Source organism: Oncorhynchus mykiss, unplaced genomic scaffold (genome assembly GCF_013265735.2).
Source record: "Oncorhynchus mykiss isolate Arlee unplaced genomic scaffold, USDA_OmykA_1.1 un_scaffold_297, whole genome shotgun sequence".
In the NCBI taxonomy this organism is placed as follows: domain Eukaryota; kingdom Metazoa; phylum Chordata; class Actinopteri; order Salmoniformes; family Salmonidae; genus Oncorhynchus; species Oncorhynchus mykiss.
The window spans coordinates 112448-139425 of NW_023493747.1; the positions used below are offsets into that span (position 1 = coordinate 112448).

At 30.5% G+C, this 26978-nt stretch overlaps 1 protein-coding gene across 2 annotated transcripts in view; it reads right to left on the reverse strand.

The window, feature by feature from the left end:
- LOC110512993 (F-box/LRR-repeat protein 18) overlaps positions 1-26978 on the reverse strand; it is a 58805-nt gene continuing 31827 nt past the window's right edge. For both annotated transcript variants that reach the window (XM_036973725.1, XM_036973726.1), the window contains one exon: positions 1-659. In XM_036973725.1, the coding sequence (XP_036829620.1) occupies positions 503-659 (157 nt within the window). In that variant the 3' untranslated portion in view covers positions 1-502. The remainder of the gene's footprint in view (positions 660-26978) is intronic.

The following is a 26978-nucleotide window of genomic DNA, read 5'->3' on the forward strand; positions in this document are numbered from 1 at the left end:
TCTCCCTCCCTGCTAGAGGCACGTCTCTCTCCCTCCCTGCTAGAGGCACGTCTCTCTCCCTCCCTGCTAGAGGCACGTCTCTCTCCCTCCCTGCTAGAGGCACGTCTCTCTCCCTCCTCTCACACTTCATCGGCTTCGATTAATAAAGTAGTTTAAAAAATATGACTTTTCTTTTTTCCTGACTCAGATCGGGTCTGGATCCAACCATGTCAATATGAAAAGGGTCTAGTAGTCCTCAGTCTCTATATTAAATAGAATAATTGATGCACTTCGGGTTCGGGTGGGACAGTCCCAGGTCCAGTTCGGGACAGGTCCAACCTTTTGAACTCGTGAAGACCTCTAGTCTGAGGGGCTGTGATTGGCTAGATGCTTCTTCACTCACTGGCATCACCACGGTGATGAGGTCTGAGGTGCTCTGATTGGCTAGATGCTTCTTCACTCTCTGGCATCACCATGGTGATGAGGGGCTCTGATTGGCTAGTTGCCTCTTTGCTCTCTGGTGTCACAATTGTAACGAGGGCGGGGCCTGGGCAACGCGGCTTTGGAAGAGGGTCAGTTGATCGAGCAGTGGGAGGGGCATGTCTCTGATGACCAATGGAAGGTCTTCATGGAGCAGAGGGTAGATGACCACACTGAGGGCCGGACGCTCCACAGAGAACCTAGAGGAAGGAGAGGACTTCATTATATAGAACTACCCTCATATAGAACTACCCTCATATAGAACTACCCTCATATAGAACTACCCTCATATAGAACTACCCTCATATAGAACTATACTCATATAGAACTACCCTCATATAGAACTACCCTCATATAGAACTACCCTCATATAGAACTACACTCATATAGAACTACCCTCATATAGAACTACCCTCATATAGAACTACCCTCATATAGAACTACCCTCATATAGAACTACCCTCATATAGAACTACCCTCATATAGAACTACCCTCATATAGAACTACCCTCATATAGAACTACCCTCATATAGAACTATCCTCATATAGAACTATCCTCATATAGAACTATCCTCATATAGAACTACCCTCATATAGAACTATCCTCATATAGAACTACCCTCATATAGAACTATCCTCATATAGAACTACCCTCATATAGAACTACCCTCATATAGAACTACCCTCATATAGAACTACCCTCATATAGAACTACCCTCATATAGAACTATCCTCATATAGAACTACCCTCATATAGAACTACCCTCATATAGAACTATCCTCATATAGAACTACCCTCATATAGAACTATCCTCATATAGAACTACCCTCATATAGAACTACCCTCATATAGAACTACCCTCATATAGAACTATCCTCATATAGAACTATCCTCATATAGAACTACCCTCATATAGAACTACCCTCATATAGAACTATCCTCATATAGAACTACCCTCATATAGAACTATCCTCATATAGAACTATCCTCATATAGAACTATCCTCATATAGAACTATCCTCATATAGAACTATCCTCATATAGAACTACCCTCATATAGAACTATCCTCATATAGAACTACCCTCATATAGAACTACCCTCATATAGAACTATCCTCATATAGAACTATCCTCATATAGAACTACCCTCATATAGAACTATAATTATATAGAACTATCCTCATATAGAACTACCCTCATATAGAACTATCCTCATATAGAACTATAATTATATAGAACTACCCTCATATAGAACTATAATTATATAGAACTATCCTCATATAGAACTATAATTATATAGAACTATCCTCATATAGAACTACCCTCATATAGAACTATCCTCATATAGAACTATAATTATATAGAACTATCCTCATATAGAACTACCCTCATATAGAACTATCCTCATATAGAACTATAATTATATAGAACTACCCTCATATAGAACTACCCTCATATAGAACTACCCTCATATAGAACTACCCTCATATAGAACTATAATTATATAGAACTATCCTCATATAGAACTACCCTCATATAGAACTATCCTCATATAGAACTATAATTATATAGAACTACCCTCATATAGAACTACCCTCATATAGAACTATCCTCATATAGAACTACCCTCATATAGAACTATCCTCATATAGAACTATAATTATATAGAACTACCCTCATATAGAACTACCCTCATATAGAACTACCCTCATATAGAACTACCCTCATATAGAACTATCCTCATATAGAACTACCCTCATATAGAACTATCCTCATATAGAACTATAATTATATAGAACTACCCTCATATAGAACTATAATTATATAGAACTATCCTCATATAGAACTATAATTATATAGAACTATCCTCATATAGAACTATCCTCATATAGAACTATAATTATATAGAACTATCCTCATATAGAACTATAATTATATAGAACTATCCTCATATAGAACTACCCTCATATAGAACTATCCTCATATAGAACTATAATTATATAGAACTATCCTCATATAGAACTACCCTCATATAGAACTATCCTCATATAGAACTATAATTATATAGAACTACCCTCATATAGAACTACCCTCATATAGAACTACCCTCATATAGAACTACCCTCATATAGAACTATCCTCATATAGAACTACCCTCATATAGAACTATAATTATATAGAACTATCCTCATATAGAACTATAATTATATAGAACTATCCTCATATATAACTATCCTCATATAGAACTATCCTCATATAGAACTATAATTATATAGAACTATCCTCATATAGAACTACCCTCATATAGAACTATCCTCATATAGAACTATAATTATATAGAACTACCCTCATATAGAACTATCCTCATATAGAACTACCCTCATATAGAACTATCCTCATATAGAACTATAATTATATAGAACTATCCTCATATAGAACTACCCTCATATAGAACTATCCTCATATAGAACTATAATTATATAGAACTATCCTCATATAGAACTATAATTATATAGAACTATCCTCATATAGAACTATAATTATATAGAACTATCCTCATATAGAACTATCCTCATATAGAACTATAATTATATAGAACTATCCTCATATAGAACTAGAATTATATAGAACTATCCTCATATAGAACTATAATTATATAGAACTACCCTCATATAGAACTATCCTCATATAGAACTATAATTATATAGAACTATCCTCATATAGAACTATAATTATATAGAACTATCCTCATATAGAACTATAATTATATAGAACTATCCTCATATAGAACTATAATTATATAGAACTACCCTCATATAGAACTATCCTCATATAGAACTACCCTCATATAGAACTATCCTCATATAGAACTATAATTATATAGAACTATCCTCATATAGAACTACCCTCATATAGAACTATCCTCATATAGAACTATCCTCATATAGAACTATCCTCATATAGAACTACCCTCATATAGAACTATCCTCATATAGAACTATAATTATATAGAACTATCCTCATATAGAACTACCCTCATATAGAACTATCCTCATATAGAACTATAATTATATAGAACTATCCTCATATAGAACTATCCTCATATAGAACTACCCTCATATAGAACTATCCTCATATAGAACTATAATTATATAGAACTATCCTCATATAGAACTATCCTCATATAGAACTATCCTCATATAGAACTATCCTCATATAGAACTATCCTCATATAGAACTATCCTCATATAGAACTACCCTCATATAGAACTATAATTATATAGAACTATCCTCATATAGAACTATCCTCATATGGAACTATCCTCATATAGAACTATCCTCATATAGAACTATCCTGATATAGAACTATCCTGATATAGAACTATCCTCATATAGAACTATCCTCATATAGAACTATAATTATATAGAACTATCCTCATATAGAACTATCCTCATATGGAACTATCCTCATATAGAACTATCCTCATATAGAACTATCCTCATATAGAACTACCCTCATATAGAACTATCCTCATATAGAACTATCCTCATATATAACTACCCTCATATAGAACTACCCTCATATAGAACTATAATTATATAGAACTATCCTCATATAGAACTACCCTCATATAGAACTATCCTCATATAGAACTATCCTCATATATAACTATCCTCATATAGAACTATAATTATATAGAACTATCCTCATATAGAACTACCCTCATATAGAACTATCCTCATATAGAACTATCCTCATATAGAACTATCCTCATATAGAACTACCCTCATATAGAACTACCCTCATATAATCATAATATAGAACTATCCTCATATAGAACTATCCTCATATAGAACTACCCTCATATAGAACTATCCTCATATAGAACTATAATTATATAGAACTATCCTCATATAGAACTATCCTCATATAGAACTATCCTCATATAGAACTACCCTCATATAGAACTATCCTCATATAGAACTACCCTCATATAGAACTATCCTCATATAGAACTATCCTCATATAGAACTATCCTCATATAGAACTATAATTATATAGAACTATCCTCATATAGAACTATCCTCATATAGAACTATCCTCATATAGAACTATCCTCATATGGAACTATCCTCATATAGAACTATCCTCATATAGAACTATCCTCATATAGAACTACCCTCATATAGAACTATCCTCATATAGAACTATCCTCATATAGAACTATCCTCATATAGAACTATCCTCATATAGAACTATCCTCATATAGAACTACCCTCATATAGAACTATCCTCATATAGAACTATCCTCATATATAACTACCCTCATATAGAACTATACTCATATAGAACTATCCTCATATAGAACTACCCTCATATAGAACTATCCTCATATAGAACTATAATTATATAGAACTATCCTCATATAGAACTACCCTCATATAGAACTATACTCATATAGAACTATCCTCATATAGAACTACCCTCATATAGAACTATAATTATATAGAACTACCCTCATATAGAACTATAATTATATAGAACTATCCTCATATAGAACTATCCTCATATAGAACTATACTCATATAGAACTATCCTCATATAGAACTACCCTCATATAGAACTATACTCATATAGAACTATCCTCATATAGAACTATCCTCATATAGAACTATAATTATATAGAACTATCCTCATATAGAACTATCCTCATATAGAACTATCCTCATATAGAACTATCCTCATATAGAACTACCCTCATATAGAACTACCCTCATATAGAACTACCCTCATATAGAACTATAATTATATAGAACTATCCTCATATAGAACTATAATTATATAGAACTACCCTCATATAGAACTATCCTCATATAGAACTACCCTCATATAGAACTATCCTCATATAGAACTATCCTCATATAGAACTACCCTCATATAGAACTATCCTCATATAGAACTATCCTCATATAGAACTACCCTCATATAGAACTATCCTCATATAGAACTACCCTCATATAGAACTATCCTCATATAGAACTACCCTCATATAGAACTATCCTCATATAGAACTATCCTCATATAGAACTACCCTCATATAGAACTATCCTCATATAGAACTATCCTCATATAGAACTACCCTCATATAGAACTATCCTCATATAGAACTACCCTCATATAGAACTATCCTCATATAGAACTACCCTCATATAGAACTACCCTCATATAGAACTATCCTCATATAGAACTACCCTCATATAGAACTATCCTCATATATAACTATCCTCATATAGAACTACCCTCATATAGAACTATCCTCATATAGAACTACCCTCATATAGAACTATCCTCATATAGAACTACCCTCATATAGAACTACCCTCATATAGAACTACCCTCATATAGAACTATCCTCATATAGAACTACCCTCATATAGAACTATCCTCATATAGAACTATCCTCATATAGAACTATCCTCATATATAACTATCCTCATATAGAACTATCCTCATATAGAACTACCCTCATATAGAACTACCCTCATATAGAACTACCCTCATATAGAACTATCCTCATATAGAACTATAATTATATAGAACTATCCTCATATAGAACTATCCTCATATAGAACTATCCTCATATAGAACTATCCTCATATAGAACTACCCTCATATAGAACTATCCTCATATAGAACTATCCTCATATAGAACTATCCTGATATAGAACTACCCTCATATAGAACTATCCTCATATAGAACTATAATTATATAGAACTATCCTCATATAGAACTATAATTATATAGAACTATCCTCATATAGAACTATCCTCATATAGAACTATCCTCATATAGAACTATCCTCATATAGAACTATAATTATATAGAACTATCCTCATATAGAACTATAATTATATAGAACTATCCTCATATAGAACTATCCTCATATAGAACTATCCTCATATAGAACTATCCTCATATAGAACTATCCTCATATAGAACTATAATTATATAGAACTATCCTCATATAGAACTATAATTATATAGAACTATCCTCATATAGAACTATCCTCATATAGAACTATCCTCATATAGAACTATCCTCATATAGAACTATAATTATATAGAACTATCCTCATATAGAACTATAATTATATAGAACTATCCTCATATAGAACTATAATTATATAGAACTATCCTCATATAGAACTATCCTCATATAGAACTATCCTCATATAGAACTATAATTATATAGAACTATCCTCATATAGAACTATAATTATATAGAACTATCCTCATATAGAACTATAATTATATAGAACTATCCTCATATAGAACTATCCTCATATAGAACTATCCTCATATAGAACTATCCTCATATAGAACTATAATTATATAGAACTATCCTCATATAGAACTATAATTATATTGAACTATCCTCATATAGAACTACCCTCATATAGAACTATCCTCATATAGAACTATAATTATATAGAACTATCCTCATATAGAACTATCCTCATATAGAACTATCCTCATATAGAACTATAATTATATAGAACTATCCTCATATAGAACTATCCTCATATAGAACTACCCTCATATAGAACTATCCTCATATAGAACTATAATTATATAGAACTATCCTCATATAGAACTACCCTCATATAGAACTATCCTCATATAGAACTATAATTATATAGAACTACCCTCATATAGAACTACCCTCATATAGAACTACCCTCATATAGAACTACCCTCATATAGAACTATCCTCATATAGAACTACCCTCATATAGAACTATAATTATATAGAACTATCCTCATATAGAACTATAATTATATAGAACTATCCTCATATATAACTATCCTCATATAGAACTATCCTCATATAGAACTATAATTATATAGAACTATCCTCATATAGAACTACCCTCATATAGAACTATCCTCATATAGAACTATAATTATATAGAACTACCCTCATATAGAACTATCCTCATATAGAACTACCCTCATATAGAACTATCCTCATATAGAACTATAATTATATAGAACTATCCTCATATAGAACTACCCTCATATAGAACTATCCTCATATAGAACTATAATTATATAGAACTATCCTCATATAGAACTATAATTATATAGAACTATCCTCATATAGAACTATAATTATATAGAACTATCCTCATATAGAACTATCCTCATATAGAACTATAATTATATAGAACTATCCTCATATAGAACTAGAATTATATAGAACTATCCTCATATAGAACTATAATTATATAGAACTACCCTCATATAGAACTATCCTCATATAGAACTATAATTATATAGAACTATCCTCATATAGAACTATAATTATATAGAACTATCCTCATATAGAACTATAATTATATAGAACTATCCTCATATAGAACTATAATTATATAGAACTACCCTCATATAGAACTATCCTCATATAGAACTACCCTCATATAGAACTATCCTCATATAGAACTATAATTATATAGAACTATCCTCATATAGAACTACCCTCATATAGAACTATCCTCATATAGAACTATCCTCATATAGAACTATCCTCATATAGAACTACCCTCATATAGAACTATCCTCATATAGAACTATAATTATATAGAACTATCCTCATATAGAACTACCCTCATATAGAACTATCCTCATATAGAACTATAATTATATAGAACTATCCTCATATAGAACTATCCTCATATAGAACTACCCTCATATAGAACTATCCTCATATAGAACTATAATTATATAGAACTATCCTCATATAGAACTATCCTCATATAGAACTATCCTCATATAGAACTATCCTCATATAGAACTATCCTCATATAGAACTATCCTCATATAGAACTATCCTCATATAGAACTACCCTCATATAGAACTATAATTATATAGAACTATCCTCATATAGAACTATCCTCATATGGAACTATCCTCATATAGAACTATCCTCATATAGAACTATCCTGATATAGAACTATCCTGATATAGAACTATCCTCATATAGAACTATCCTCATATAGAACTATAATTATATAGAACTATCCTCATATAGAACTATCCTCATATGGAACTATCCTCATATAGAACTATCCTCATATAGAACTATCCTCATATAGAACTACCCTCATATAGAACTATCCTCATATAGAACTATCCTCATATATAACTACCCTCATATAGAACTACCCTCATATAGAACTATAATTATATAGAACTATCCTCATATAGAACTACCCTCATATAGAACTATCCTCATATAGAACTATCCTCATATATAACTATCCTCATATAGAACTATAATTATATAGAACTATCCTCATATAGAACTACCCTCATATAGAACTATCCTCATATAGAACTATCCTCATATAGAACTACCCTCATATAGAACTACCCTCATATAATCATAATATAGAACTATCCTCATATAGAACTATCCTCATATAGAACTACCCTCATATAGAACTATCCTCATATAGAACTATAATTATATAGAACTATCCTCATATAGAACTATCCTCATATAGAACTATCCTCATATAGAACTACCCTCATATAGAACTATCCTCATATAGAACTACCCTCATATAGAACTATCCTCATATAGAACTATCCTCATATAGAACTATCCTCATATAGAACTATAATTATATAGAACTATCCTCATATAGAACTATCCTCATATAGAACTATCCTCATATAGAACTATCCTCATATGGAACTATCCTCATATGGAACTATCCTCATATAGAACTATCCTCATATAGAACTACCCTCATATAGAACTATCCTCATATAGAACTATCCTCATATAGAACTATCCTCATATAGAACTATCCTCATATAGAACTATCCTCATATAGAACTACCCTCATATAGAACTATCCTCATATAGAACTATCCTCATATATAACTACCCTCATATAGAACTATACTCATATAGAACTATCCTCATATAGAACTACCCTCATATAGAACTATCCTCATATAGAACTATAATTATATAGAACTATCCTCATATAGAACTACCCTCATATAGAACTATACTCATATAGAACTATCCTCATATAGAACTACCCTCATATAGAACTATAATTATATAGAACTACCCTCATATAGAACTATAATTATATAGAACTATCCTCATATAGAACTATCCTCATATAGAACTATACTCATATAGAACTATCCTCATATAGAACTACCCTCATATAGAACTATACTCATATAGAACTATCCTCATATAGAACTATCCTCATATAGAACTATAATTATATAGAACTATCCTCATATAGAACTATCCTCATATAGAACTATCCTCATATAGAACTATCCTCATATAGAACTACCCTCATATAGAACTACCCTCATATAGAACTACCCTCATATAGAACTATAATTATATAGAACTATCCTCATATAGAACTATAATTATATATAACTACCCTCATATAGAACTATCCTCATATAGAACTACCCTCATATAGAACTATCCTCATATAGAACTATCCTCATATAGAACTACCCTCATATAGAACTATCCTCATATAGAACTATCCTCATATAGAACTACCCTCATATAGAACTATCCTCATATAGAACTACCCTCATATAGAACTATCCTCATATAGAACTACCCTCATATAGAACTACCCTCATATAGAACTATCCTCATATAGAACTACCCTCATATAGAACTATCCTCATATATAACTATCCTCATATAGAACTACCCTCATATAGAACTATCCTCATATAGAACTACCCTCATATAGAACTATCCTCATATAGAACTACCCTCATATAGAACTACCCTCATATAGAACTACCCTCATATAGAACTATCCTCATATAGAACTACCCTCATATAGAACTATCCTCATATAGAACTATCCTCATATAGAACTATCCTCATATATAACTATCCTCATATAGAACTATCCTCATATAGAACTACCCTCATATAGAACTACCCTCATATAGAACTACCCTCATATAGAACTATCCTCATATAGAACTATAATTATATAGAACTATCCTCATATAGAACTATCCTCATATAGAACTATCCTCATATAGAACTATCCTCATATAGAACTACCCTCATATAGAACTATCCTCATATAGAACTATCCTCATATAGAACTATCCTGATATAGAACTACCCTCATATAGAACTATCCTCATATAGAACTATAATTATATAGAACTATCCTCATATAGAACTATAATTATATAGAACTATCCTCATATAGAACTATCCTCATATAGAACTATCCTCATATAGAACTATCCTCATATAGAACTATAATTATATAGAACTATCCTCATATAGAACTATAATTATATAGAACTATCCTCATATAGAACTATCCTCATATAGAACTATCCTCATATAGAACTATCCTCATATAGAACTATCCTCATATAGAACTATAATTATATAGAACTATCCTCATATAGAACTATAATTATATAGAACTATCCTCATATAGAACTATCCTCATATAGAACTATCCTCATATAGAACTATCCTCATATAGAACTATAATTATATAGAACTATCCTCATATAGAACTATAATTATATAGAACTATCCTCATATAGAACTATAATTATATAGAACTATCCTCATATAGAACTATCCTCATATAGAACTATCCTCATATAGAACTATAATTATATAGAACTATCCTCATATAGAACTATAATTATATAGAACTATCCTCATATAGAACTATAATTATATAGAACTATCCTCATATAGAACTATCCTCATATAGAACTATCCTCATATAGAACTATCCTCATATAGAACTATAATTATATAGAACTATCCTCATATAGAACTATAATTATATTGAACTATCCTCATATAGAACTACCCTCATATAGAACTATCCTCATATAGAACTATAATTATATAGAACTATCCTCATATAGAACTATCCTCATATAGAACTATCCTCATATAGAACTATAATTATATAGAACTATCCTCATATAGAACTATCCTCATATAGAACTATCCTCATATAGAACTATCCTCATATAGAACTATCCTCATATAGAACTACCCTCATATAGAACTACCCTCATATAGAACTATCCTCATATAGAACTATCCTCATATAGAACTATCCTGATATAGAACTATCCTCATATAGAACTATCCTCATATATAACTATCCTCATATAGAACTATAATTATATATAACTATCCTCATATAGAACTATAATTATATATAACTATCCTCATATAGAACTATAATTATATATAACTATCCTCATATAGAACTATAATTATATATAACTATCCTCATATAGAACTATAATTATATATAACTATCCTCATATAGAACTATAATTATATATAACTATCCTCATATAGAACTATAATTATATATAACTATCCTCATATAGAACTATAATTATATATAACTATCCTCATATAGAACTATCCTCATATAGAACTATCCTCATATAGAACTATCCTCATATAGAACTATAATTATATATAACTATCCTCATATAGAACTATAATTATATATAACTATCCTCATATAGAACTATCCTCATATAGAACTATCCTCATATAGAACTATAATTATATATAACTATCCTCATATAGAACTATAATTATATATAACTATCCTCATATAGAACTATCCTCATATAGAACTATCCTCATATAGAACTATCCTCATATAGAACTATAATTATATATAACTATCCTCATATAGAACTATAATTATATATAACTATCCTCATATAGAACTATAATTATATATAACTATCCTCATATAGAACTATAATTATATATAACTATCCTCATATAGAACTATAATTATATATAACTATCCTCATATAGAACTATAATTATATAGAACTATCCTCATATAGAACTATCCTCATATAGAACTATCCTCATATAGAACTATCCTCATATAGAACTACCCTCATATAGAACTATCCTCATATATAACTATCCTCATATAGAACTACCCTCATATAGAACTATCCTCATATAGAACTATCCTCATATAGAACTATCCTCATATATAACTACCCTCATATAGAACTACCCTCATATAGAACTACCCTCATATAGAACTATAATTATATAGAACTATCCTCATATAGAACTATCCTCATATATAGAACTATCCTCATATATAGAACTATCCTCATATAGAACTATCCTCATATAGAACTATCCTCATATATAGAACTATCCTCATATAGAACTATCCTCATATAGAACTATCCTCATATAGAACTATCCTCATATAGAACTACCCTCATATAGAACTATCCTCATATAGAACTATCCTCATATATAGAACTATCCTGATATAGAACTATCCTCATATAGAACTATCCTCATATAGAACTATCCTCATATAGAACTATCCTCATATAGAACTATCCTCATATAGAACTATCCTCATATAGAACTATAATTATATAGAACTATCCTCATATAGAACTATCCTCATATAGAACTATCCTCATATAGAACTATCCTCATATAGAACTACCCTCATATAGAACTATCCTCATATAGAACTATCCTCATATAGAACTATCCTCATATAGAACTATCCTCATATAGAACTACCCTCATATAGAACTACCCTCATATAGAACTATCCTCATATAGAACTATCCTCATATAGAACTATCCTCATATAGAACTATCCTCATATGGAACTATAATTATATAGAACTATCCTCATATAGAACTATCCTCATATAGAACTACCCTCATATAGAACTACCCTCATATAGAACTATCCTCATATAGAACTATCCTCATATAGAACTATAATTATATAGAACTATCCTCATATAGAACTATCCTCATATAGAACTATCCTCATATAGAACTATCCTCATATGGAACTATAATTATATAGAACTATCCTCATATAGAACTATCCTCATATAGAACTATAATTATATAGAACTATCCTCATATAGAACTATAATTATATAGAACTATCCTCATATAGAACTATAATTATATAGAACTATCCTCATATAGAACTATCCTCATATAGAACTATCCTCATATAGAACTATAATTATATAGAACTATCCTCATATAGAACTATCCTCATATAGAACTACCCTCATATAGAACTACCCTCATATAGAACTATCCTCATATAGAACTATCCTCATATAGAACTATCCTCATATAGAACTATCCTCATATAGAACTATCCTCATATGGAACTATCCTCATATGGAACTATCCTCATATAGAACTATCCTCATATAGAACTATCCTCATATAGAACTATCCTCATATAGAACTATCCTCATATAGAACTATCCTCATATAGAACTATCCTCATATATAACTATCCTCATATATAACTATCCTCATATAGAACTACCCTCATATAGAACTACCCTCATATAGAACTATCCTCATATAGAACTATCCTCATATAGAACTATCCTCATATAGAACTATCCTCATATAGAACTATCCTCATATAGAACTATCCTCATATATAACTATCCTCATATATAACTATCCTCATATAGAACTATCCTCATATAGAACTATCCTCATATAGAACTATCCTCATATAGAACTATAATTATATAGAACTATCCTCATATAGAACTATCCTCATATAGAACTACCCTCATATAGAACTACCCTCATATAGAACTATCCTCATATAGAACTATCCTCATATAGAACTATAATTATATAGAACTATCCTCATATAGAACTATCCTCATATAGAACTATCCTCATATAGAACTATAATTATATAGAACTATCCTCATATAGAACTATCCTCATATAGAACTATAATTATATAGAACTATAATTATATAGAACTATCCTCATATAGAACTATCCTCATATAGAACTATCCTCATATAGAACTATAATTATATAGAACTATCCTCATATAGAACTATCCTCATATAGAACTACCCTCATATAGAACTACCCTCATATAGAACTATCCTCATATAGAACTATCCTCATATAGAACTATCCTCATATAGAACTATCCTCATATAGAACTATCCTCATATAGAACTATCCTCATATAGAACTACCCTCATATAGAACTACCCTCATATAGAACTATCCTCATATAGAACTATCATATAGAACTATCCTCTCATATAGAACTATCCTCATATAGAACTATCCTCATATAGAACTATCCTCATATAGAACTATCCTCATATAGAACTATCCTCATATAGAACTATCCTCATATAGAACTATCCTCATATAGAACTATCCTCATATAGAACTACCCTCATATAGAACTACCCTCATATAGAACTACCCTCATATAGAACTATCCTGATATAGAACTATCCTCATATAGAACTATCCTCATATAGAACTATCCTCATATAGAACTATCCTCATATAGAACTATCCTCATATAGAACTATCCTCATATAGAACTATCCTCATATAGAACTATCCTCATATAGAACTATCCTCATATAGAACTATAATTATATAGAACTATCCTCATATATAGAACTACCCTCATATAGAACTATCCTCATATAGAACTACCCTCATATAGAACTACCATCATATAGAACTATCCTCATATAGAACTATAATTATATAGAACTATCCTCATATAGAACTATACTCATATAGAACTATCCTCATATAGAACTACCCTCATATAGAACTGTCCTCATATAGAACTATCCTCATATAGAACTATCCTCATATAGAACTATCCTCATATAGAACTACCCTCATATAGAACTACCCTCATATAGAACTATCCTCATATAGAACTATCCTCATATAGAACTATCCTCATATAGAACTACCCTCATATAGAACTATCCTCATATAGAACTATCCTCATATAGAACTACCCTCATATAGAACTACCCTCATATAGAACTATCCTCATATAGAACTATCCTCATATAGAACTATCCTCATATAGAACTACCCTCATATAGAACTATCCTCATATAGAACTATCCTCATATAGAACTATCCTCATATAGAACTATCCTCATATAGAACTATCCTCATATAGAACTATCCTCATATAGAACTACCCTCATATAGAACTATCCTCATATAGAACTATCCTCATATAGAACTATCCTCATATAGAACTATCCTCATATAGAACTATCCTCATATAGAACTATCCTCATATAGAACTACCCTCATATAGAACTATCCTCATATAGAACTATCCTGATATAGAACTATCCTGATATAGAACTATCCTCATATAGAACTATCCTCATATAGAACTATCCTCATATATAACTACCCTCATATAGAACTATCCTCATATAGAACTATCCTCATATAGAACTATCCTCATATATAACTACCCTCATATAGAACTACCCTCATATAGAACTACCCTCATATAGAACTATAATTATATAGAACTATCCTCATATAGAACTATCCTCATATATAGAACTATCCTCATATATAGAACTATCCTCATATAGAACTATCCTCATATAGAACTATCCTCATATATAGAACTATCCTCATATAGAACTATCCTCATATAGAACTATCCTCATATAGAACTATCCTCATATAGAACTACCCTCATATAGAACTATCCTCATATAGAACTATCCTCATATATAGAACTATCCTGATATAGAACTATCCTCATATAGAACTATCCTCATATAGAACTATCCTCATATAGAACTATCCTCATATAGAACTATCCTCATATAGAACTATCCTCATATAGAACTATAATTATATAGAACTATCCTCATATAGAACTATCCTCATATAGAACTATCCTCATATAGAACTACCCTCATATAGAACTATCCTCATATAGAACTATCCTCATATAGAACTATCCTCATATAGAACTATCCTCATATAGAACTACCCTCATATAGAACTACCCTCATATAGAACTATCCTCATATAGAACTATCCTCATATAGAACTATCCTCATATAGAACTATCCTCATATGGAACTATAATTATATAGAACTATCCTCATATAGAACTATCCTCATATAGAACTACCCTCATATAGAACTACCCTCATATAGAACTATCCTCATATAGAACTATCCTCATATAGAACTATAATTATATAGAACTATCCTCATATAGAACTATCCTCATATAGAACTATCCTCATATAGAACTATCCTCATATGGAACTATAATTATATAGAACTATCCTCATATAGAACTATCCTCATATAGAACTATAATTATATAGAACTATCCTCATATAGAACTATAATTATATAGAACTATCCTCATATAGAACTATCCTCATATAGAACTATCCTCATATAGAACTATAATTATATAGAACTATCCTCATATAGAACTATCCTCATATAGAACTACCCTCATATAGAACTATCCTCATATAGAACTATCCTCATATAGAACTATCCTCATATAGAACTATCCTCATATAGAACTATCCTCATATGGAACTATCCTCATATGGAACTATCCTCATATAGAACTATCCTCATATAGAACTATCCTCATATAGAACTATCCTCATATAGAACTATCCTCATATAGAACTATCCTCATATAGAACTATCCTCATATATAACTATCCTCATATATAACTATCCTCATATAGAACTACCCTCATATAGAACTACCCTCATATAGAACTATCCTCATATAGAACTATCCTCATATAGAACTATCCTCATATAGAACTATCCTCATATAGAACTATCCTCATATAGAACTATCCTCATATATAACTATCCTCATATATAACTATCCTCATATAGAACTATCCTCATATAGAACTATCCTCATATAGAACTATCCTCATATAGAACTATAATTATATAGAACTATCCTCATATAGAACTATCCTCATATAGAACTACCCTCATATAGAACTACCCTCATATAGAACTATCCTCATATAGAACTATCCTCATATAGAACTATAATTATATAGAACTATCCTCATATAGAACTATCCTCATATAGAACTATCCTCATATAGAACTATAATTATATAGGACTATCCTCATATAGAACTATCCTCATATAGAACTATAATTATATAGAACTATAATTATATAGAACTATCCTCATATAGAACTATCCTCATATAGAACTATCCTCATATAGAACTATAATTATATAGAACTATCCTCATATAGAACTATCCTCATATAGAACTACCCTCATATAGAACTACCCTCATATAGAACTATCCTCATATAGAACTATCCTCATATAGAACTATCCTCATATAGAACTATCCTCATATAGAACTATCCTCATATAGAACTATCCTCATATAGAACTACCCTCATATAGAACTATCCTCATATAGAACTATCCTCATATAGAACTATCATATAGAACTATCCTCTCATATAGAACTATCCTCATATAGAACTATCCTCATATAGAACTATCCTCATATAGAACTATCCTCATATAGAACTATCCTCATATAGAACTATCCTCATATAGAACTACCCTCATATAGAACTACCCTCATATAGAACTACCCTCATATAGAACTATCCTGATATAGAACTATCCTCATATAGAACTATCCTCATATAGAACTATCCTCATATAGAACTATCCTCATATAGAACTATCCTCATATAGAACTATCCTCATATAGAACTATCCTCATATAGAACTATCCTCATATAGAACTATAATTATATAGAACTATCCTCATATATAGAACTACCCTCATATAGAACTATCCTCATATAGAACTACCCTCATATAGAACTACCCTCATATAGAACTATCCTCATATAGAACTATAATTATATAGAACTATCCTCATATAGAACTATACTCATATAGAACTATCCTCATATAGAACTACCCTCATATAGAACTATCCTCATATAGAACTATCCTCATATAGAACTATCCTCATATAGAACTACCCTCATATAGAACTATCCTCATATAGAACTACCCTCATATAGAACTACCCTCATATAGAACTATCCTCATATAGAACTATCCTCATATAGAACTATCCTCATATAGAACTACCCTCATATAGAACTATCCTCATATAGAACTATCCTCATATAGAACTATCCTCATATAGAACTACCCTCATATAGAACTATCCTCATATAGAACTATCCTCATATAGAACTATCCTCATATAGAACTACCCTCATATAGAACTATCCTCATATAGAACTATCCTCATATAGAACTATCCTCATATAGAACTATCCTCATATAGAACTATCCTCATATAGAACTACCCTCATATAGAACTATCCTCATATAGAACTATCCTCATATAGAACTATCCTCATATAGAACTATCCTCATATAGAACTATCCTCATATAGAACTATCCTCATATAGAACTATCCTCATATAGAACTACCCTCATATAGAACTATCCTCATATAGAACTATCCTGATATAGAACTATCCTCATATAGAACTACCCTCATATAGAACTATCCTCATATAGAACTATCCTCATATAGAACTATCCTCATATAGAACTATCCTCATATAGAACTATCCTGATATAGAACTATCCTCATATAGAACTACCCTCATATAGAACTATCCTCATATAGAACTATCCTCATATAGAACTACCCTCATATAGAACTATCCTCATATAGAACTATCCTGATATAGAACTATCCTCATATAGAACTACCCTCATATAGAACTATCCTCATATAGAACTATCCTCATATAGAACTATCCTCATATAGAACTATCCTCATATAGAACTACCCTCATATAGAACTATCCTCATATGGAACTATAATTATATAGAACTATCCTCATATAGAACTATCCTCATATAGAACTACCCTCATATAGAACTACCCTCATATAGAACTATCCTCATATAGAACTATCCTCATATAGAACTATAATTATATAGAACTATCCTCATATAGAACTATCCTCATATAGAACTATCCTCATATAGAACTATCCTCATATGGAACTATAATTATATAGAACTATCCTCATATAGAACTATCCTCATATAGAACTATAATTATATAGAACTATCCTCATATAGAACTATAATTATATAGAACTATCCTCATATAGAACTATCCTCATATAGAACTATCCTCATATAGAACTATAATTATATAGAACTATCCTCATATAGAACTATCCTCATATAGAACTACCCTCATATAGAACTACCCTCATATAGAACTATCCTCATATAGAACTATCCTCATATAGAACTATCCTCATATAGAACTATCCTCATATAGAACTATCCTCATATGGAACTATCCTCATATAGAACTATCCTCATATAGAACTATCCTCATATAGAACTATCCTCATATAGAACTATCCTCATATAGAACTATCCTCATATATAACTATCCTCATATATAACTATCCTCATATAGAACTACCCTCATATAGAACTACCCTCATATAGAACTATCCTCATATAGAACTATCCTCATATAGAACTATCCTCATATAGAACTATCCTCATATAGAACTATCCTCATATAGAACTATCCTCATATATAACTATCCTCATATATAACTATCCTCATATAGAACTATCCTCATATAGAACTATCCTCATATAGAACTATCCTCATATAGAACTATAATTATATAGAACTATCCTCATATAGAACTATCCTCATATAGAACTACCCTCATATAGAACTACCCTCATATAGAACTATCCTCATATAGAACTATCCTCATATAGAACTATAATTATATAGAACTATCCTCATATAGAACTATCCTCATATAGAACTATCCTCATATAGAACTATAATTATATAGAACTATCCTCATATAGAACTATCCTCATATAGAACTATAATTATATAGAACTATAATTATATAGAACTATCCTCATATAGAACTATCCTCATATAGAACTATCCTCATATAGAACTATAATTATATAGAACTATCCTCATATAGAACTATCCTCATATAGAACTACCCTCATATAGAACTACCCTCATATAGAACTATCCTCATATAGAACTATCCTCATATAGAACTATCCTCATATAGAACTATCCTCATATAGAACTATCCTCATATAGAACTATCCTCATATAGAACTACCCTCATATAGAACTATCCTCATATAGAACTATCCTCATATAGAACTATCATATAGAACTATCCTCTCATATAGAACTATCCTCATATAGAACTATCCTCATATAGAACTATCCTCATATAGAACTATCCTCATATAGAACTATCCTCATATAGAACTATCCTCATATAGAACTATCCTCATATAGAACTATCCTCATATAGAACTACCCTCATATAGAACTACCCTCATATAGAACTATCCTGATATAGAACTATCCTCATATAGAACTATCCTCATATAGAACTATCCTCATATAGAACTATCCTCATATAGAACTATCCTCATATAGAACTATCCTCATATAGAACTATCCTCATATAGAACTATCCTCATATAGAACTATCCTCATATAGAACTATCCTCATATAGAACTATAATTATATAGAACTATCCTCATATATAGAACTACCCTCATATAGAACTATCCTCATATAGAACTACCCTCATATAGAACTACCCTCATATAGAACTATCCTCATATAGAACTATAATTATATAGAACTATCCTCATATAGAACTATACTCATATAGAACTATCCTCATATAGAACTACCCTCATATAGAACTGTCCTCATATAGAACTATCCTCATATAGAACTATCCTCATATAGAACTATCCTCATATAGAACTACCCTCATATAGAACTATCCTCATATAGAACTACCCTCATATAGAACTATCCTCATATAGAACTATCCTCATATAGAACTATCCTCATATAGAACTACCCTCATATAGAACTATCCTCATATAGAACTATCCTCATATAGAACTATCCTCATATAGAACTACCCTCATATAGAACTATCCTCATATAGAACTATCCTCATATAGAACTATCCTCATATAGAACTACCCTCATATAGAACTATCCTCATATAGAACTATCCTCATATAGAACTATCCTCATATAGAACTATCCTCATATAGAACTACCCTCATATAGAACTATCCTCATATAGAACTATCCTCATATAGAACTATCCTCATATAGAACTATCCTCATATAGAACTATCCTCATATAGAACTATCCTCATATAGAACTACCCTCATATAGAACTATCCTCATATAGAACTATCCTGATATAGAACTATCCTCATATAGAACTACCCTCATATAGAACTATCCTCATATAGAACTATCCTCATATAGAACTATCCTCATATAGAACTATCCTCATATAGAACTATCCTGATATAGAACTATCCTCATATAGAACTACCCTCATATATAACTATCCTCATATAGAACTACCCTCATATAGAACTACCCTCATATAGAACTATCCTCATATAGAACTATCCTCATATAGAACTATCCTCATATAGAACTATCCTCATATAGAACTATCCTCATATAGAACTATCCTCATATAGAACTATCCTCATATATAACTATCCTCATATAGAACTATCCTCATATAGAACTATCCTCATATAGAACTATCCTCATATAGAACTATAATTATATAGAACTATCCTCATATAGAACTATCCTCATATAGAACTACCCTCATATAGAACTACCCTCATATAGAACTATCCTCATATAGAACTATCCTCATATAGAACTATAATTATATAGAACTATCCTCATATAGAACTATCCTCATATAGAACTATCCTCATATAGAACTATAATTATATAGAACTATCCTCATATAGAACTATCCTCATATAGAACTATAATTATATAGAACTATAATTATATAGAACTATCCTCATATAGAACTATCCTCATATAGAACTATCCTCATATAGAACTATAATTATATAGAACTATCCTCATATAGAACTATCCTCATATAGAACTACCCTCATATAGAACTACCCTCATATAGAACTATCCTCATATAGAACTATCCTCATATAGAACTATCCTCATATAGAACTATCATATAGAACTATCCTCTCATATAGAACTATCCTCATATAGAACTATCCTCATATAGAACTATCCTCATATAGAACTATCCTCATATAGAACTATCCTCATATAGAACTATCCTCATATAGAACTATCCTCATATAGAACTACCCTCATATAGAACTACCCTCATATAGAACTATCCTGATATAGAACTATCCTCATATAGAACTATCCTCATATAGAACTATCCTCATATAGAACTATCCTCATATAGAACTATCCTCATATAGAACTATCCTCATATAGAACTATCCTCATATAGAACTATCCTCATATAGAACTATCCTCATATAGAACTATCCTCATATAGAACTATAATTATATAGAACTATCCTCATATATAGAACTACCCTCATATAGAACTATCCTCATATAGAACTACCCTCATATAGAACTACCCTCATATAGAACTATCCTCATATAGAACTATAATTATATAGAACTATCCTCATATAGAACTATACTCATATAGAACTATCCTCATATAGAACTACCCTCATATAGAACTGTCCTCATATAGAACTATCCTCATATAGAACTATCCTCATATAGAACTATCCTCATATAGAACTACCCTCATATAGAACTATCCTCATATAGAACTACCCTCATATAGAACTATCCTCATATAGAACTATCCTCATATAGAACTATCCTCATATAGAACTACCCTCATATAGAACTATCCTCATATAGAACTATCCTCATATAGAACTATAATTATATAGAACTATAATTATATAGAACTATCCTCATATAGAACTATAATTATATAGAACTATCCTCATATAGAACTATCCTCATATAGAACTACCCTCATATAGAACTACCCTCATATAGAACTATCCTCATATAGAACTATCCTCATATAGAACTATCCTCATATAGAACTATCATATAGAACTATCCTCTCATATAGAACTATCCTCATATAGAACTATCCTCATATAGAACTATCCTCATATAGAACTATCCTCATATAGAACTATCCTCATATAGAACTATCCTCATATAGAACTATCCTCATATAGAACTACCCTCATATAGAACTACCCTCATATAGAACTATCCTGATATAGAACTATCCTCATATAGAACTATCCTCATATAGAACTATCCTCATATAGAACTATCCTCATATAGAACTATCCTCATATAGAACTATCCTCATATAGAACTATCCTCATATAGAACTATCCTCATATAGAACTATCCTCATATAGAACTATCCTCATATAGAACTATAATTATATAGAACTATCCTCATATATAGAACTACCCTCATATAGAACTATCCTCATATAGAACTACCCTCATATAGAACTACCCTCATATAGAACTATCCTCATATAGAACTATAATTATATAGAACTATCCTCATATAGAACTATACTCATATAGAACTATCCTCATATAGAACTACCCTCATATAGAACTGTCCTCATATAGAACTATCCTCATATAGAACTATCCTCATATAGAACTATCCTCATATAGAACTACCCTCATATAGAACTATCCTCATATAGAACTACCCTCATATAGAACTATCCTCATATAGAACTATCCTCATATAGAACTATCCTCATATAGAACTACCCTCATATAGAACTATCCTCATATAGAACTATCCTCATATAGAACTATCCTCATATAGAACTACCCTCATATAGAACTATCCTCATATAGAACTATCCTCATATAGAACTATCCTCATATAGAACTACCCTCATATAGAACTATCCTCATATAGAACTATCCTCATATAGAACTATCCTCATATAGAACTATCCTCATATAGAACTACCCTCATATAGAACTATCCTCATATAGAACTATCCTCATATAGAACTATCCTCATATAGAACTATCCTCATATAGAACTATCCTCATATAGAACTATCCTCATATAGAACTATCCTCATATAGAACTACCCTCATATAGAACTATCCTCATATAGAACTATCCTGATATAGAACTATCCTCATATAGAACTACCCTCATATAGAACTATCCTCATATAGAACTATCCTCATATAGAACTATCCTCATATAGAACTATCCTCATATAGAACTATCCTGATATAGAACTATCCTCATATAGAACTACCCTCATATAGAACTATCCTCATATAGAACTATCCTCATATAGAACTACCCTCATATAGAACTATCCTCATATAGAACTATCCTGATATAGAACTATCCTCATATAGAACTACCCTCATATAGAACTATCCTCATATAGAACTATCCTCATATAGAACTATCCTCATATAGAACTATCCTCATATAGAACTACCCTCATATAGAACTATCCTCATATAGAACTATCCTCATATAGAACTATCCTCATATAGAACTATCCTCATATAGAACTATCCTCATATAGAACTATCCTCATATAGAACTATAATTATATAGAACTATCCTCATATATAGAACTACCCTCATATAGAACTATCCTCATATAGAACTACCCTCATATAGAACTACCCTCATATAGAACTATCCTCATATAGAACTATAATTATATAGAACTACCCTCATATAGAACTATCCTCATATAGAACTATAATTATATAGAACTATCCTCATATAGAACTATCCTCATATAGAACTATCCTCATATAGAACTATCCTCATATAGAACTATAATTATATAGAACTATCCTCATATAGAACTATCCTCATATAGAACTACCCTCATATAGAACTATCCTCATATAGAACTATCCTCATATAGAACTATCCTCATATAGAACTATCCTCATATAGAACTATAATTATATAGAACTATCCTCATATAGAACTATCCTCATATAGAACTACCCTCATATAGAACTATCCTCATATAGAACTATCCTCATATAGAACTATAATTATATAGAACTACCCTCATATAGAACTATCCTCATATAGAACTATCCTCATATAGAACTATCCTCATATAGAACTATCCTCATATAGAACTACCCTCATATAGAACTATAATTATATAGAACTATCCTCATATAGAACTATCCTCATATAGAACTACCCTCATATAGAACTATAATTATATAGAACTATCCTCATATAGAACTATCCTCATATAGAACTATCCTCATATAGAACTACCCTCATATAGAACTATAATTATATAGAACTATCCTCATATAGAACTATCCTCATATAGAACTATCCTCATATAGAACTACCCTCATATAGAACTATCCTCATATAGAACTACCCTCATATAGAACTATAATTATATAGAACTATCCTCATATAGAACTACCCTCATATAGAACTATCCTCATATAGAACTACCCTCATATAGAACTATAATTATATAGAACTATCCTCATATAGAACTATCCTCATATAGAACTATCCTCATATAGAACTATCCTCATATAGAACTACCCTTATATAGAACTATCCTCATATAGAACTATCCTCATATAGAACTATCCTCATATAGAACTATAATTATATATAACTATCCTCATATAGAACTATCCTCATATAGAACTATCCTCATATAGAACTATCCTCATATAGAACTACCCTCATATAGAACTATCCTAATATAGAACTACCCTCATATAGAACTATAATTATATAGAACTATCCTCATATAGAACTATCCTCATATAGAACTATCCTCATATAGAACTATCCTCATATAGAACTATCCTCATATAGAACTACCCTCATATAGAACTATAATTATATAGAACTATCCTCATATAGAACTACCCTCATATAGAACTACCCTCATATAGAACTATCCTCATATAGAACTATCCTCATATAGAACTATCCTCATATAGAACTATCCTCATATAGAACTACCCTCATATAGAACTACCCTCATATAGAACTATCCTCATATAGAACTATCCTCATATAGAACTATCCTCATATAGAACTATCCTCATATAGAACTATCCTCATATAGAACTATAATTATATAGAACTATCCTCATATAGAACTATCCTCATATAGAACTATCCTCATATAGAACTATCCTGATATAGAACTATAATTATATAGAACTACCCTCATATAGAACTATAATTATATAGAACTATCCTCATATAGAACTATCCTCATATAGAACTATCCTCATATAGAACTATCCTCATATAGAACTACCCTCATATAGAACTATAATTATATAGAACTATCCTCATATAGAACTATCCTCATATAGAACTATCCTCATATAGAACTATCCTCATATAGAACTATCCTCATATAGAACTACCCTCATATAGAACTATAATTATATAGAACTACCCTCATATAGAACTATCCTCATATATAACTATCCTCATATAGAACTATCCTCATATAGAACTATCCTCATATAGAACTACCCTCATATAGAACT